General features: G+C 43.9%; 1 protein-coding gene across 1 annotated transcript in view; it reads left to right on the top strand.

The window, feature by feature from the left end:
* Positions 1-17,060, top strand: part of SYN3 (synapsin III) — a 534,306-nt gene that overhangs the window by 158,328 nt on the left and 358,918 nt on the right. The window contains exon 4 of the mRNA XM_040345656.1: positions 2,944-3,035. Within this exon, the coding sequence (XP_040201590.1) occupies positions 2,944-3,035 (92 nt within the window). The remainder of the gene's footprint in view (positions 1-2,943; positions 3,036-17,060) is intronic.

The raw sequence follows: 17,060 nt of genomic DNA, 5'->3' as shown, positions 1-17,060 counted from the left end.
CCAGAGTGAGAGATCCCCCTTGTGATCGGGGTGGATGCTCTGGTAGTTCCCTGGACCCAGTTCTCCCTAATTTATGCATTCCTCCCAATTCCTCTTCTGCCACATCTCTTACGCAGGATTCGAGAAGAGATGACGTCCATCATTCGGGTGGGCCTGGTACCCAGAGATACTGAGATTGGCGGTAGACGAACCCCGGTCCGCCTGATCTACTGTCACAGGGTCCTATATTCCACCCTAGTTTGCGCTCATTAAATTTGACGGAATGGCTAGCATCTCAAGACCTGTGATATCTATGCTGGTGAGTTTCAGAAAGACAATCACCAGGAGGATCTATCACAGGGTTTGGAAGGCCTACATTGCTTGGTGTGAAGCCAGAAGGTAGCATCCTCGCAATTACATGATTGGGAGAATTCTTTCCTTTCTTCTGTCCGGCGTAGACATGAATTTAGCCTTGGCAACAATTAAAGGGCACATTTAAGCCTTATCTGTCTACTTATCTGTGTAAAACAGTATTTTATGTTTTAAAAAAATTTGAGTTTGTTGTCGTAAAATCCAACCGTGTGTATGCTTTATTGGACATTTGCTGTCGGAATTTCTGACAACAAATGTTTGAGAGCTGGTTCTAAATTTTTCCGACAACAAAAGTTCTTGTCGGAAATTCCGATCGCATGTAGCTAATTCCGACGCACAAAAATCCACGCATGCTCGGAATCAAGCAGAAAAGCTGCACTGCTTATTAAACTTAATTTTTCTCGGCTCATCGTACGCGTTGTACGTCACCGCGTTCTTGACGTTCGGAATTTCCGACAACATTTGTGTGACCGTGAGTATGCAAGACAAGTTTGAGCCAACTTCCGTCGGAAAAAGATCCACGGTTTTGTTGTCGGAATGTCCGATCGTGTGTACGCGGCATTAGTGTGGACAAGTAAATGTTGTTTTTAGGTTGGTTCTCTTTAACTTGGGCAATCCAAAGTCATCGCCCTTCTGTAATCAGATCAAAGTGGAAACTGCTCTATGCCATGTACGGCCGGCCTTTGCCTTTCATCAAGCTGAGCCGTTTAGAGTGATTGTCTTGTCACATTGAGTGGTGTAGCGCCAAGGGTGACGGATCTCTGTAGAAACTTCTGGAACAGGAAGAACAAAAATCTGATTCTGCTAAATATAGTGCTGGACAGGAAACTCTCTGAGCAGGTTAATCGCACAGCTTTCCTGTGGACATCATACAGCTGGAGCTGGTCAGCAACAGACATGTTATTATTCAGTCTTCTAAAAATGGTCTTTTCTTTTTGTAAGATCTGCTTTGGGTTTAGAAGAACTAGGGTGCAGATATGTTGTAGACAGGCAGGCAAGGTTCCAATCCAACCTTTGTTCACCTCTAGTGTAACTGATGACCTATAAAATGAAATATTATTTTGTATATTTTCTTAGATTTTTATCCACTTTTAACCACTTCAATACAGGGCACTTCCCCCCTTCCTGACCAGGCCAATTTTCAGCTTTCAGCGCTGTGACACTCTGAATAACAATTGCGCGGTCATGCAACACTGTACTCAAACTACAATTTTATAATTTTTTTTCCACAAATAGAGCTTTTTCTTTTGGTGGTATTTGGGGTTTTAATTTTTTGCTAAACAAACTAAAACATTTTTTTTCGTTGTTGCTGTTATAAAATTGTGTTTTCTACTTCACTGATGGGAACTGATGAGGCTGTGCTGACAGGCACTAATGAGGCGGCACTGATGGGCACTGATTAGTTGGCATTGATAAGGTGGCACTGATGAGGAGGCACTAGTATGTAGAATTGATGGGCACTGATAGGCGACACTGATATGCAGCACTGATGGGCACTGATAGGTGGCACTGATGGGGACTTATAGGCAGCACTGATGGGCACTGATAGGCAGCACTCATTGGCACTGATAGACAGGACTCATGGGCACTGACAAGCGGCACTGATTGGCACTGATGGGCAGCACTGATAATGAGGTACTGACGGTCATTACTCATGGGCACTGATTGGCATCTATGAAGGGCAGTGACTGGTGTTACTGATGGGTACTGATTGGCACTTTGTTGGGCACTGAATGTCACTTTGGTGGGCACTGACTGGCAGCTGATGGGTACTGATTGGCAGCTGTGGTGAGCACACAGCACCACCGATCGCCGTGCTGCGCACCCCCACAGGCACGCTATCACGCTATCTCGGCTTATCCTGCTGGACATATTGATGCCCAGTAAGGATAACAGAGCCACATTGCGAACATCAATCCGCAATGGGGTGGGAGGGAAGCGGTTAAAGTGGATGTAAACCCGATTCATGAAATTTGAGCTGGTGACATACTGTATATCTGCAGTGTTTTCTGATCTCTTTTCAAAGCACTATGTCCCGTAGCTTTCTCCTGCTCGATCCCTCTGCTATCAGCCTAATAATTTTTGACAAGTTCTCAGAGATGGCAGCCTGTGTGTGTCGGGTTAGGTTGCTATAAATAGATTAGCACACAGCTTTAGTCTCACAGTAGAGCTCTGAACATTCCTTTATTCCTTTGCCAATGTGGAGTGGGGGTGTGTGCCTTTCCTCCAATCAGCTGTCTTGGCTGTATGCCAATAATTCACTCCCAGTGGTGAACAGGAAGAGAAAATCTGTAACACGAAGAACACTTTCTAAAGGATATATACAGATGAAGACAACAGATACACATGTAAAAGATATATAGGAAGATTTGTTTAATCTCTGTGTATCATCTGAGGCTGTTCACTTCACTGGGTATATGTGGCGGTTTACATCCACTTTAAGGTAAAAAAAATGAGTTAGATAAATAATGAATACTGCATGAGAATATGTAATCTCCCTTTTCAGCCAACTGATGTCAAAGTGTCAAAGATCACTATAAGAAAGGCTCTTTTACCTCTCGGAATGTCTGACTATTTTTTATTACATTTCAGGCCGAATTCTCAGAACTGAACCTAGCTGCATATGTTAACGGTGGCTGCATGGTGGATATGCAAGTAATCCGGAATGGCACCAAGGTGGTGAGGTAGGTCTACTGATGGAAAGATGATCAAAAGACTGGTTGTAATTGTACACAATTGTACACAATTCTGTACCTGCCAACATTCCAAAATCAAGACGTGGGTGAGATAATCCTGTTCAATGGCTGTTTCTCCAGTGACATGCAGTTCAAGATTTAAATGCTCAAGAAACTGTTTATTAGTTGCACAGTTCTTAGTATGTTCCAACTGGTTTTAAGGAAACAAAATAGCCCCCTGCACACTGGGGCCCAAATTCTCAAAGGACTTACGACGGGGTATCGCCGCGTACGCTGTCGTAAGTCCGAATGAGAGCCGTCGTATCTATGCGCCTGATTCTTAGAATCAATTACGCATAAATTCAGCTTAGATACGAGCGGCGTAAGTCTCTTATGCCGTCGTATCTTAGTTGCATATTTACGCTGGCCGCTAGGTGGCGCTTCCGTAGATTTCCATGTTGAATATGCAAATTAGCTAGATACGCAGATTCACGAACGTACGCGCGCCCGGCGTATCAAGATACGTTGTTTACGTAAGACATACGCCGGCGTTAAGTTACCCCTCATAAAGCAGGGGTAAGTCATGTTAGGTATGGACGTCGGAAACGTTTGAACAGCGTCGTATTTTACTTTGTTTGCGTAAGTCGTCCGTGAATGGGGACGTAAGTTACGTTCACGTCAAAAGCATTGACTATTTGCGGCGTAATTTTGAGCATGCGCACTGGGATACGTTCACGGACGGCGCATGCGCCGTTCGTTAAAAGCGTCAATCACGTCGGGTCACTATTCATTACCATAAAACACGGCCACACCAGCCTACTTTGAATTACGCGGGCTTACGCCGGCACAGTTACACTACGCTGCCGTAACTTTGGGCGCAAGTTCTTTGTGAATACGGGACCTGCCTCACTAAGTAGCGGCGTAGTGTATCTGAGATACGCTACGCCCGCCTATAGATAGGCGCGTCTACGAGAATCTGGGCCTGGGAGTGCAGTGACTGCACACTAGGAGTTTTTATAGCTGATGTTTTGGGCATTTTTTTTTGGTCAAAACTTTTTTTATTGTTAAATTTATCTTTCAATTCATACAATTATTGTAACAGGTTGGTAAGGATAACATATGGGACAAATTGTCTCAGGCATAGACAATTGTGATTTTTCGTGGTGAAAATTTGGTAATGATACCAAAAATAAAAAAATATTGAATAAATATAAAGTGAAAATTAGAATAAAAAAACACAAACTTAACGTAATTAATATAAATAGTGAATCATTATTAAAAACATAATAAGTGAGTGACACTCTGCGAGTAGCCAAATGAATGAAAAGTCCAAAGATTGTGACATAGGCACAAAAGAAGTATAAATTGTCCAAAAAACAGTCCCACGTGTGATAAGAAATAAGAAATTAATCCAATATCTTCTTATAGTAGGTGATGTAATAAGAGGGATTAGACCTCCTTCCACCAAGTGTGCACCAGAGTGAGAGAGATGTAGTCTGCTTACCAGATACTAAGACCACAAACTGGCGGTCAGACCAAGCACAGGGTTTTTAAAGTCTCCCAATTAGACTCTATGGCTGAAGCTGGTTCACTCAAGCGCTGATGGAGATCTCAGGTAAGAAACAGAAAAACAAACATAGTGTAGACTGCAACACAGGTTTTAATGTAATAATGGTAATGCACTTACAAGAAAGTTGATGCAATGTATGCCCAATCGAATGTAACACATGCGGTGTGCACAGCGGGTCTCGGTGTCCCCTCTCGTTCCCTCTCCTGTGTCAGTCTGTTCCGAAGAGCGTGATGACGTCAGGACGCAGGCCACACCTATGCGTTTCGTCATATGTTGACGTCGTCTGGGATTGGCTGCCAAAGCAGGACAAGGGACTCTTCCTCACAATCCTGGCTACGTGATTGGGAGGTGCACATGCTGGGTCACTGACGTCACAAGCGGGCAGGGTCACCCAGTGGTGTCACTCGATGGCCCTGCCCCCTAGTTTATATAGCAGCGGGAGGCAGCGGAGCTGTCAAACCTCGGGAGCCTTCTTCAGGTACGGAGCTTTTTCAGGTTTTTTTTCTGGTCGGCAGTCAGGGTTCATTGTGATTGAAGATGGATCTACACCGGAGACTTTTTTTTCTAATAAAGGACTGTGTGTGTGTGTGTGTGTGTGTGTGTTTTTTTTATTCACTTTTTGACACTTTTTTTGTTGAATGAGTAGTGGTACTCATTTACATGGGGGGCATTATCTGGCGGCCCCCTTGTTAAAGTAAAGAGGGCTTACAGATTCCGATAAGTCACCCCTTAAAATCCATACCACACCTGAAGGTCCTGGTATGGATTGGGGTGGGGGCAAAACACAGTTTTTTCCCACTAATATCAGCTATTCATTGGTTGTTAAGGACGCCGCTGGCCTCGCTCCTTAATGCTACTAAATGTAGCTTACACACTGTGCTAAACGCCAGCAAAAAATGCTAAATCATTAGCATTTTTTGGCCAGCGTTTTTTAACCTCCCTGGCGGTATGATTCTGTCTGGAATTACGTACCAAAAGCGGTACAATTATTTTGCAAGGAAATTTGGCGTTTTATACTGTAGGCCTGTAATTTTTAGAAATAACTCACTTAAATCTGACCAAGCAAGAGTCTTGTAGGCATCCCGGGTATGATTTTTTTTTTAAAACAAAATTATAAATTATAATATAATAAATAATTATAAATAATTATAACAAGTAATAATATAATTATAATAAAAATTATTCAATAATGTAATCAACTCAAAATCACTGAAATTTGCTCAGTTGCAGAATTGTCGCTGTCATTATTTTTTTTTTTATGACGAATTTCCCCACAAATCGCTATCGCACAATTCTGCAAGTAATTATAATTTATTATCGCTGTTTTCTAGCTGATCTAAAACCATTTTTGACATAAAGGGACACTTTTGGACAATCTACAGTTTTTAGGCAGAAATTACATTTTTTATTTTTATAAAAGTACATGCAGGGCACTGGGCAGACCACTAGGGACAAGGGGGGTGTGTATTTTTTACATACAGTACTGTAATCTATAAGATTACAGTATACTGTATGTAAAGTGTTTGTTTACTTTTTTGAATTTGGCGCCGATCTCCGCTCCCGTGCGTCGTAACGTCGCAGGGAACGGAGATCGGCGGCACACGGGGAGACTGTGAATCGAGCGAGGAGGTCCCGCTCGCTCACACAGCGGGGTGGCATCGCTGGATCCAGGGACAAGGTAAGTAACTTGCCTGTGGATCCAGCGAAAGGTAGGCCGCGCCTCTGCACACTCTGCACGTCCACCCCGAGCGTGACTCGGGGTTACCGATCCTAGCATAAAAAATCAACCCCGAGTCACGCACGGGTTTACTGCCAGGGAGGTTAAGCAGTTTTTAGCTTTCTAGTGTGCATGAAACCTTAGGTGGAGAGGATCTGGTTACAAGATGGATTTTCTAAGAGTATGCAGTAGCAAAAGAGTAAGCGTACTCCAACTGTTAGCAACAACTAAACTGTTTCTAAAATATAAAAATCAGGAAATATTTGAGACAATTTCGTCAAATTCAATAAGCCTACGTAAATGTGTTTGGGTTTGTTCAGAAAAGCAACTTAATCCGTGCATTTCAAATACATTTTTTGGGGGTAACTCCTATTCTCATACGTTAATTTATAAAGTAGCAGTACAGTGTTGATGGAGGATCGCCAGGCTGGTACAGTGGGTGAGGAGGGTGATTTCCATTTTCCAGGTTAAACGTTTTTATCTCCCAGCATAGACAGAGACGTAAAAATGTATAACTTTACATATCTACACACCTCCAAATTGTCAGTACCACCTAATAAAAATATTTTAAGACTCAGCCCCAGGTGTAGGTCACACACATAACACATTCTAAAAAAAAGTCTCAACAATAGCTTCCCACTATGGGCGTAGGAGCGGGCAAGTCCAGACCATTTGTAGAAATGTGCCCACTGAGGTTTGACATCTCTGGCAGAAGGGGTTAGCAAATATATATTCGTTAATCTTTGTGGCCTGTAGTAGACCCTATGTCTGCTGCAACATCTGGCATGTCTATCACCCATTTCTGATATGAGCCAACTGAGTAAGGCTGGGTTCACACTACGGTTTTCCCGTCCGTCAGCCGCATACGATTTATATGAAAAAACGTATGCGGCTGAAACGGACGGGAACGTATGGCACCGCACATATGTGCGTTTTCCATTAACATTAATGTTAAAGGAAAACGTATGCGGTTGCCATACTGTTTTAAAAACGACCGCAAAACCGTGGTTGAACACGGTTTTGCGTACGTTTAAAAAACGTTTTGCCAGCAAATCGTACGCACCCGGATGCATCCGAGTGCATACGATTTGCAATGCATTGTCTATCTCTACGTTTTCCCGTCCGGGCCCGTACGTTTTCAATACTGAAATCGTATGCGGCTGACGGACAGGAAAACCGTAGTGTGAACCCAGCCTAAGTTCAGTGGAGTATGCATTAGAAAATTGTAGGTAGATAGAAGGGAGTGGCCTTTGGCCCAAAATCTTTTGGATGCAGGGAGTAGGGGGCAGAACTGTGGTCAGGTTTTATATTGCAGTCTGTGTCCCCATTTTGGAATATTACATCACTTTTGTGACAGGAAAGTTCTGTAGTGTCCCTTTAAAAGAAAAGTTGAAAGTCTTTCCAGTGAGGACTATTTATACTTTTTGTGGTTACAGTTTGAAGATTGTAGATTAACCACAAGATGGAGCTTTCAGTGGCTCTGTGTTATCACCTTTCTTTTTGTTTAAAGGAGAGGAACAGCCAAAGCTTGTTTGGCTGTACTTCTCCTATGGATCCAGTTCGTTCTGCACTTCTGTGACCCATTTTCAGCTGACGTCACAGAGCCAGTCCATGCTCAGGCAAGAGAGCGACAGTGGAGTTGGGATCTGCCCACATGCCTGGACCGCCACCAGGCTCAGCCTCTCAGCGATAGTGGATAGTGGAACTATAGTCTACAATACTCACCTTCTAGCCAACTATTCAACGTCTGCGAGGTCCCTCACTGGCTCTGGCATATTGTCCCATCTTCTTTAGGGTGCCAGTCCTCAGCCACTTGGTTGGTCGGCACAGGTTGACGCAACTCCTCACATGCACAGTTGATAAGTCATCCTGGCACATAGGCACTGTGCCGGAAATATAAACTGTGTGTGCGCCGATCAGTGTACATTATACAGAACACTGTGAACAGGTGGGTAAGTTATTTTATTGCAAAAGAGACATTTCATGCAAGTTTTCTATAGTTGACTTTAGTTCAACTGTAGCGCCCCCTTACTTTCAGTATGGGCACTACGCTAAAGTTAGTGGGAATGGGAGAGTTATTTTGCTCCCATTCACAATTTGCTAAATTGGGACTTCTGTCATTCCAGAAATGTCCACTGGGTCAGTCTGTGCTCCAGGGATGCGTAAACACCCCTGGCCAGCAGTTGGCGTCAGTGGGGTTCTGGCAGAGCAAGTTTTCCCCAGCAGCCAATTAGGAGTTTTTCCCTCGCTGGGCATGCTGGGGGAGAGTATATCTGTGACAGGTGTCATGTGCTAAAAAATCTTCGCGGGGTCCCGGTTCCAGGTGCGGCATCCACCTTCAGGGTGCGTGCATCCATGGACCCCTCCGGCGCAGCCCACCTGGCCAAAGTTGCAGACCGCACAGAGCCTCATCCGGAGGTGAAAAGGGACTCCAGTGACTTACTGGGTCCCCAGTTCTATTGAGAGGATCCCAGGCTGGGTGCCGTTCGATTGGGGCGTCGGCTTGAGGGGAACCCGCAGGCAGGTTGTCCAACAGGGCTTGAACGAACCAATCGGGGATCTGGTGACCGGAATGCTGACAGGTACGTTTTGCTGTCATCCGGTGACCCATGCTAAAATCTACTGGGAGGATTCGCTTCATTTACCCATTCAGCTCACTTAAAGTAATAGGCCTGTGGCAGAGGCCCTAGAGCCAGGTCTGTGAGAGAGATCTGTTCCTCCCAGCAATCTAAAGTGACACTTCGGCTGCCAGGCTCGTGAGAGGGGCCTGTCCGGGGGCACTTCACCCACTCTGGCTAGAGTGGCGACGAATAATAACTTGGTACTATTGAGAGCAGGACTGCTCAATTAATATCCATGCCCGATACTGCAAGGTTCTCCCTTTTCTTCATCAACCTGTTCTTCCCATTTGATGTTGATGTTGGCCGTGTTTGGCCTGGAATTAAAGCATTGGAAAACCTTTATTAACTGTCTGGACCTTCGCTCACTGCTTTGTTCTCCAACTACACCTCTAGACCATATCAAGGTAACTTAATATGCCGATCCCAACAACAAATCAGCGGCTCCTGCGTGGGTAGCGCTACACAACATTAAAGCGTGTCTAAACAGTGGTCACATGACTGGTAAGCCCATGGAACTCCTCCAGCATTATAATTTTTTTAAAGGGCCAACATTATTAGCATCAATCTGATCTCCTTTACATGTAGAGCACATCTAAAATAAATTGTGCAGGCTTTTCATTCCCTTTAAATGCAGAGACACTTGGCTGTTGTTCGCTTTCTCTTCCTATAGTAGAAATCAGCTGCTGCATTTTGAAGGAAAATTCCTTTCTATTGAGATTGCAATGATGCATCTTCCCCTGCTGAGGCATTGCGGAGTTACTGCCCTCTGGAGCAGGCTGGTATGAAACTGTTTATGGACTGCTAGGAGAGAAGCTTTCCTAACGTCTCGGGGAAAGGAGGCGCTGTGTAAACAAGCATGAAAGCTCTATTCATTATCACATTTTAGTCATAGTTCCTGTATTGCCCCAGGACAGGCGTCCGTTATCAAAACAATGCACGCCTGATGTCTATGAATCCTCCAAGAAGACACCTTGTTCTGTGAAGATATATTAATGACTAGTAGGAGTCACTGAGGAAGGTGTTAAAGCTGAACGCTAAGCAAATATAAAAGACACCAATGAAAGTAGCTTTGTAATCACAATATGTTATTAAATGTATACTTTATATGCAAGCACCTTAATTTGACCTGGTGACAGTCTCTTGCAGTCCCTGTACAGCAGGGATGCAGAAACAAGCAGCACAAGTTACCAGTTAGTTCATATGCTGACAAAAAGCATGCCGATAGAGGTGAGAGCAGAGGGCCAGAAAGATGAGCTTGTCACTGTGCAGCTTCTCCATTCACTGTCAAGTTACAAGCTGGGGGCAGGTCCAGGACAACCTGGGTTCAGAGGAAGTGAATTGAACAATGCTGTCCATCAAACTGAGGCCATGTACAGCAGAGGCAGAAAAAAGCACTGCACGGGGAAAACCTTAAAGAGGAACTGCAGTCCGCTCACATAATTTATAATAAAAACATATTTGCCATTGTGAAGCTTCCCTCCAACCACTTTGCATATTATTTTATATATACTGGGATTTTGTACTTGCCAAATATGCTGCAGAAATCTCTTTCCACTGAGTCTGGCTGCAGCCATTTTAACTGTGGGCAGCCGAAGCTGCTGCCTGTTCACTTCCTGGATTTAAACAGACACACACATATATATACACATATATACAAACACACATATATTATATGGGATAGTTTTTTTTTTTGTGCTTGCCTGCACATTTTTCCTCTCTGGATAAATACACATGGATCTCTGCATTCTCCTGTCATCTCCATGGTATACAACTCCGAGGTACTCCTTAACTATGTCTTTAACTACTTGCCAACTAGCCGCCGTCATTTTACGGCGGCAGGTCGGCTCCCCTGCGTAAGAGCCCGTACAATAACGTCCGCTCTCTTAGCGGCCACTAGGGGCTCGTGCGCGCCGCCTGCTCGTCCGTGACTCCCGTGCGGGTGCCCGGCGGCGATTGCTCATTACAGAGCGGGGACCGGGAGCTGTGTGTGTAAACACACAGCTCCCGGTCCTGTCAGGGGGAGAAATGCCTGACCGTCTGTTCATACAATGTATGAACAGCGATCAGTCATTTCCCCTAGTGAGGCCACCCCCCCTACAGTTAGAACACACCCAGGTAACATACTTAACCCCTTCCCCGCCCCCTAGTGTTAACCCCTTCCCTGCCAGTGGCATTTTTATAGTAATCCAATGCATTTTTATAGCACTGATCGCTATAAAAATGCCAATGGTCCCAAAAATGTGTCAAAAGTGTCCGAAGTGTCCGCCATAATGTCGCAATACCAAAAAAAAAACGCTGATCACCGCCATTACTAGTAAAAAAAAAATATTAATAAAAATGCCATAAAACTATCCCCTATTTTGTAAACGCTATAACTTTTGCGCAAACCAATCAATAAACGTTTATTGCGAATTTTTGTTTACGAAAAATATGTAGAAGAATACATATCGGCCTAAACTGAGGAAAAATGTTTTTTTATATATATTTGTGGTGGATATTTATCATGGTAAAAAGTAAAAAATATTCATTTTTTTCAAAATTGTCGCTCTATTTTTGTTTATAGCGCAAAAACGAAAAGCCGCAGAAGTGATCAAATACCACCAAAAGAAAGCTCTATTTGTAGGGAAAAAAGGACGCCAATTTTGTTTGGGAGCCACGTCGCACGACCGCGCAATTGTCAGTTAAAGCGACGCAGTGCCGAATCGCAAAAAGGGCTCTGGTCTTTGGGCAGCAATATGGTCCGGGGATTAAGTGGTTAAGTTGTTCTTTCCAATTTGACCCTATAAAGGAATTGTGTATTCATACAAGCTAATTACAGGTTATGGTACAAAATTCCCCATTACTATCTCCCTTTCCTACTCCTTTTCACCTTGTGACCCCATCCTCCCCCTTCCCCTACACCCCTTCCCTATTGATACTCTCTTTCTTAAAACTCAATAAGTAATTATAATATTACTAATACAATTGTTCTTAAGAATTTATAATAATATTTTATTACCTTGTCAACAGACAATGTTTCTAATGCCGCGTACACACCATCGTTTTCTGCGATGGAAAAATGCGACGCTTTATGTGCTTTAAAAAAACGTCATTTTTCAAACTTCAATTTGAACAACGACGTAGCATACACACCATCGCTTTTTCACAACGCTCTAGCACAGCGCAGTTCCGTCAATCACGCACGACGTCACTATAAAGGGTCGTTTCCAAGCGGAAGACGGCCTCTTTTGCTGATATCGTGTTGCTGCGTGTTAGTAAAAGTTTGGTGAGATACGATTCGTGATTTTCAGTGACTGTGCTTTAAATTTCGTTTTCTTGTCTATAAGCTGAAAAACACCTTAACGAATGTGCTGATTCCATTCTGAACAGTCGTTTTACATGAATGAGCGCTGCCGTCTCCTAACTTGCTTCTGAGCATGCGCGGGCTTAAATCGACGTTTTTACGTACACACGGTCAATGTTTAGAACACAGAAAACGACGTCGGCCAAAAACGACACATAAAATTGAAGCATGCTTCAATTTTTTTCTGTCGTTTTTTAGAAGACATAAAACGACGTTTTTGCCCACACACGGTCAATTAAATTGACGTTTTTGAAAATGACGTTTTTTTCCATCGCAGAAAACGATGGTGTGTACGCGGCATCAGTTTATGTTTCATGTCAATCTTTGCTACATTGTCAACTGTTTGTATTTACTAATTTTCAATAAAACCTTTGATTGTGAAAAAACAGCAAGAGCCAATGGCTTCTGCTGCTGCTCGAATACAGTGTAAGGAGGAAGTAAGGGGAGAATAGATGCAGCCTTGCACAAAGCTGAACTCTTCTCCCCCTCTTACGCTTCACACAGGGAAAGGGGGCACAGGAAAACTAAAAACGTTTTTTACCTTAATGCAAGCAATTCATTAACTGCTTGCCAACCAGCCGCCGGCTGGTCGGCACGGCTGCGCAAGATCACGTAGCTATACGTCATCTCGCGAATCAGCCAATAGGGGCGTGCGCCCCCGCTCACCCCTGGTCCCGACACGTGTGCCCGGCGGGCGCGATCACCGCCGGACACCCGCGATTGTTTGTTACAGAGCGAGAACCAGGAGCTGTGTGTGTAAAGGGGAGGAGCCTACAGTGACGGGACCATCGGATGTCGAGTCTGTCGGATCCGAGTGAGGAGACCTTCAAACTGAGCGGTGAACCACTTGTCTGAGTCATAGCGAGGATTCGTGAGTGCACACACTACAGATGTAGTCTTTGTCCGCAATCCATACAACAATATATTGCGCAATGAGGTTTTCGTTTTCCTTTTTTTTTTGCACATGATTGTTCCTGAGTACTACTGGTGCCTGCCTATCTGACCCTTACTGCTGGAGCGTTGTGAGTTCTACTGATCAGAGGGGAGGCATTGTGGATCATTCCATTCATTATCAGGACTTCCAAATACACTTATAATTGTGTTTATTTGTATTGGGATCATATTATTGTAATTCACATTTGCACTTGCTGTACTTTGTACCATACATTAGTTAATATTAGCGCATCATTATTTTAGAGATGATCAAATACCACCAAAAGAAAGCTCTATTTGTGGGAAAAAAAGGATTCCAATTTTGTTTGGGAGCCACGTCGCATGACCGCGCAATTGTCAGTTAAATCGACGCAGTGCCGAATCGCAAACAGTGGCCCGGGCTTGACCAGCAAAATGGTCCGTTGTAAACCGCATAAACTTTTTTTTTTTTTTTTAAAACCTGCAAGGCAAAAGGCATAATCGGCTAGTATGCACCGCATACTAGCCGATTATGAAATACTTACCTCGGAACGAGGTGAACACCACTTACCTGGTCCACGCCGAGCAGGATGTCATCTTGCTCCGGCGTGTCTTCCGGGTATCGCCGCTCCAGCGCTGTGATTGGCTGGAGTGGCGATGACGTCACTCCCGCGTGTGCGCGTGGGAGATTTAAAATCGGCAGGGTCCGGCGGATGCCGGTCCTATCGCCGTGGATTTCCCCCTGCGCATGCGCCGCCCGCATTGCGAGGGGAATATCTCCTAAACCATACAGGTTTAGGAGATATTCTCCTTACCTACAGGTAAGCCTTATTATAGGCTTACCTGTAGGTAAAAGTCAAAATAGTCGGTTTACAACCACTTTAAGGTAAAAAATGTTTATAGGTTTAGTAAAACTTTAAGTGATTTGATGTAACAAAGTAGCCACACGCTCTATGCTAAACACACTAAAATAAACCAAAAAGTGCATGTGCTTTTTATTTTATTTATTTTTTTAAGGCAGATCACCACATCGCATGGTAGTACGTTACTATGGATTGCAGTGCATTAAAACACAAATGCATTAAGAAAGAAGATGTTCATTTCTGCATATTGCCAATGCACATATTCCTGCTGCAAAAAGTTGTGCATCCAGCATTAAAGTCAACACGAATAAACCCCTGACATGTCATAATATACAGTGCCTTGCAAAAGTATTCACCCCCTTGGCATTTTTTGTGTTTTGTTGCCTCACAACCTGGAATTAACATGGATTGTTAGAGGAATTGCATCATTTAAATTAGGCTGGGTTCACACTACGGTTTTCCCGTCCGTCAGCCGCATACGATTTATATGAAAAAACGTATGCGGCTGAAACGGACGGGAACGTATGGAACCGCACACATGTGCGTTTTCCATTAACATTAATGTTAAAGGAAAACGTATGCGTTTGCCATACTGTTTTAAAAACGACCGCAAAACCGTGGTTGAACACGGTTTTGCGGACGTTTAAAAAACGTTTTGCCAGCAAATCGTACGCACCCGGATGCATCTGAGTGCATACGATTTGCAATGCATTCTCTATCTATACGTTTTCCCGTCCGGGCCCGTACGTTTTCAATACTGAAATCGTATGCGGCTGACGGACGGGAAAACCGTAGTGTGAACCCAGCCTTACAGAACATGCCCACAACTTTGAAGATTGTTTTTATTTTATTGTGAAGCAAACAACAAATAGGACAAAATAACAGAAAAAGTCAATGTGCATAACTATTTACCTCCCTAAAGTCAATACTTTGTAGAGCCACCTTTTGCGGCTATTACAGCTCCAAGTCACCTTGGAGAAGTCTCTATGAGCTTGCTACATCTTACCACTGAAATTTTTGCTCATTCCTCCTTTCAAAACTGCTCCAGCTCCTTTAAGTTGGATGGTTTGCGCTTGTGAACAGCAATCTTTAAGTCTGACTGCAGATTTTCTATTGGATTGAGATCTGGGCTTTGACTAGGCCATCCCAACACATTTACATGTTTCCCCTTAAACCACTCAAGAGTTGCTTTAGCAGTGTGTTTGGGATCATTGTCCTGCTGGAAGGTGAACCTCCGTCCTAGCATTAAATCACACACATGGTGGTACAGGTTTTGCTAAAGGATATCCCTGTATTTAGCACCATCCATCATTCCCTCAACTCTGACCAGTTTCCCAGTCCCGACTTCTAAAAAACATTCCCACAGCATGATGCTGCCACCACCATGTTTCACTGTGGGGATGATGTTCTTTGGGTGATTTGATGTGTTGGATTTGAGCCAGACATAGCGTTTTCTTTGATGGCCAAAATGTTCAATTTTAATCTAATCAAACCAGAGCACCTTCCTCCATACATTTTGGAGTCTCCCGCATGCCTTTTCGCAAACTCAAAGTTTTTTGCTGAAAGTAATGGCTTTCTTCTGACCACTCTGCCATAAAGCCCAACTCTAAGGAGCGTACGGCTTATTGTGATTCTAAGTACAGATACTCCAGTCTCTGCTGTGGAACTCTGCAGTTTCTCCAGGGTTACCTTAGGTCTCTGTGCTGCCTCTCTGATTAATGCCCCCCTTGCCCAGTCTGTGAGTTTTGGTGTGCAGCCGTCTCTTGGCAGGTTTGCTGAATTCGACAGGGTCCGCCTAAAAAACTGACAGGTGTGAAAGGGGCCTAAGGAACACAAAATATCATTAAATTATAAGTAATCAGACAAATATAGAGCAACATTGATACTAATGTATACCGGATGCTATATACTAAAAATATTCTTTCCTTTTATTAAAATAAATGTATATAATATCACCCTCCCCTTATGGCTGACCCCCCCCCCCCCACATCAATCTATAATAAAGGTTGTGAAAGTAAGTGACCTTTTCTGACCTAAGTATAAAGTCCGGTCCGCGTCACCTGCACTGCTCTTAAGGCCTCGTACACACGGCCGAGGAACTCGACGTGCCAAACACATCGAGTTCCTCGGCCAGTTCAGCCCTGAAGCCGCCGAGGAGCTCGGCGGGACGAGAGCTCCCATAGAACAATGAGGAAATAGAGAACATGTTCTCTATTTCCTCGCCGAGGTCCTCGTCGGCTTCCTCGGCCAAAAGTGTACACACGGCCGGGTTTCTCGGCAGTATTCAGCCAGAAACTCGGTCGGAAGCTGAATTCTGCCGAGGAAACTGGTCGTGTGTACGAGGCCTCAGAGTCCTTGCACACTGGGCTTAAGAAAACATCAGTCCTCTTGGCAGAAAGAGACTCTCATATAACACAACTGACCATTGGGGGGAACAAAAGTTTAATAGTAGCAGACGCAGACCCCCTGCCTCAAACCTTCTGATAAAACATAAGGAAGAATGTCTCCTTCAACAAGTGTGGTAGCCCCGAGTCCTGTACATTCCACTATAAACTTGTCCCCACATGTCTTTTGTACATGTTACCTTCTATGTAGTGTTTTCCCAGCTGTGCAGTTCAGTTATGAGTCTCCAGTGCATCTTATCAACCAGGTAGGTCCCTCTGTGTCCTACATTTGTTCACCATATGTCCTTTTTCTATGACATACGAGCAGTCACAATGTATTGGTGCACGGAACCTTTTGGAATGTACAGTATTTGTTGAGTGCAGAGAATTCTTCCCACCTGCTAACCTTCTATTAATGGATCCTTCTAGGCATATACATACTTGACGTGATTGTAGCCGTGTGTACTGCTTGGACCTTGAAGAAGGGGAAACACACCCCGAAAGCTTGTCCTGAAAAATTGTATGTTAGTGCAAATAAAAAAAGTATCACGAACAGTAATCAATTTTCTCAGGCATATACATGAAACACGTTTGGTTCACTCATATTTTAAAGAGGACATGTAC

The sequence above is a fragment of the Rana temporaria genome, chromosome 3 (assembly GCF_905171775.1).
Source record: "Rana temporaria chromosome 3, aRanTem1.1, whole genome shotgun sequence".
Taxonomy (NCBI): domain Eukaryota; kingdom Metazoa; phylum Chordata; class Amphibia; order Anura; family Ranidae; genus Rana; species Rana temporaria.
Note: the sequence above shows the minus strand (reverse complement) of the source record. Positions and strands in the feature narration are given on the sequence as shown.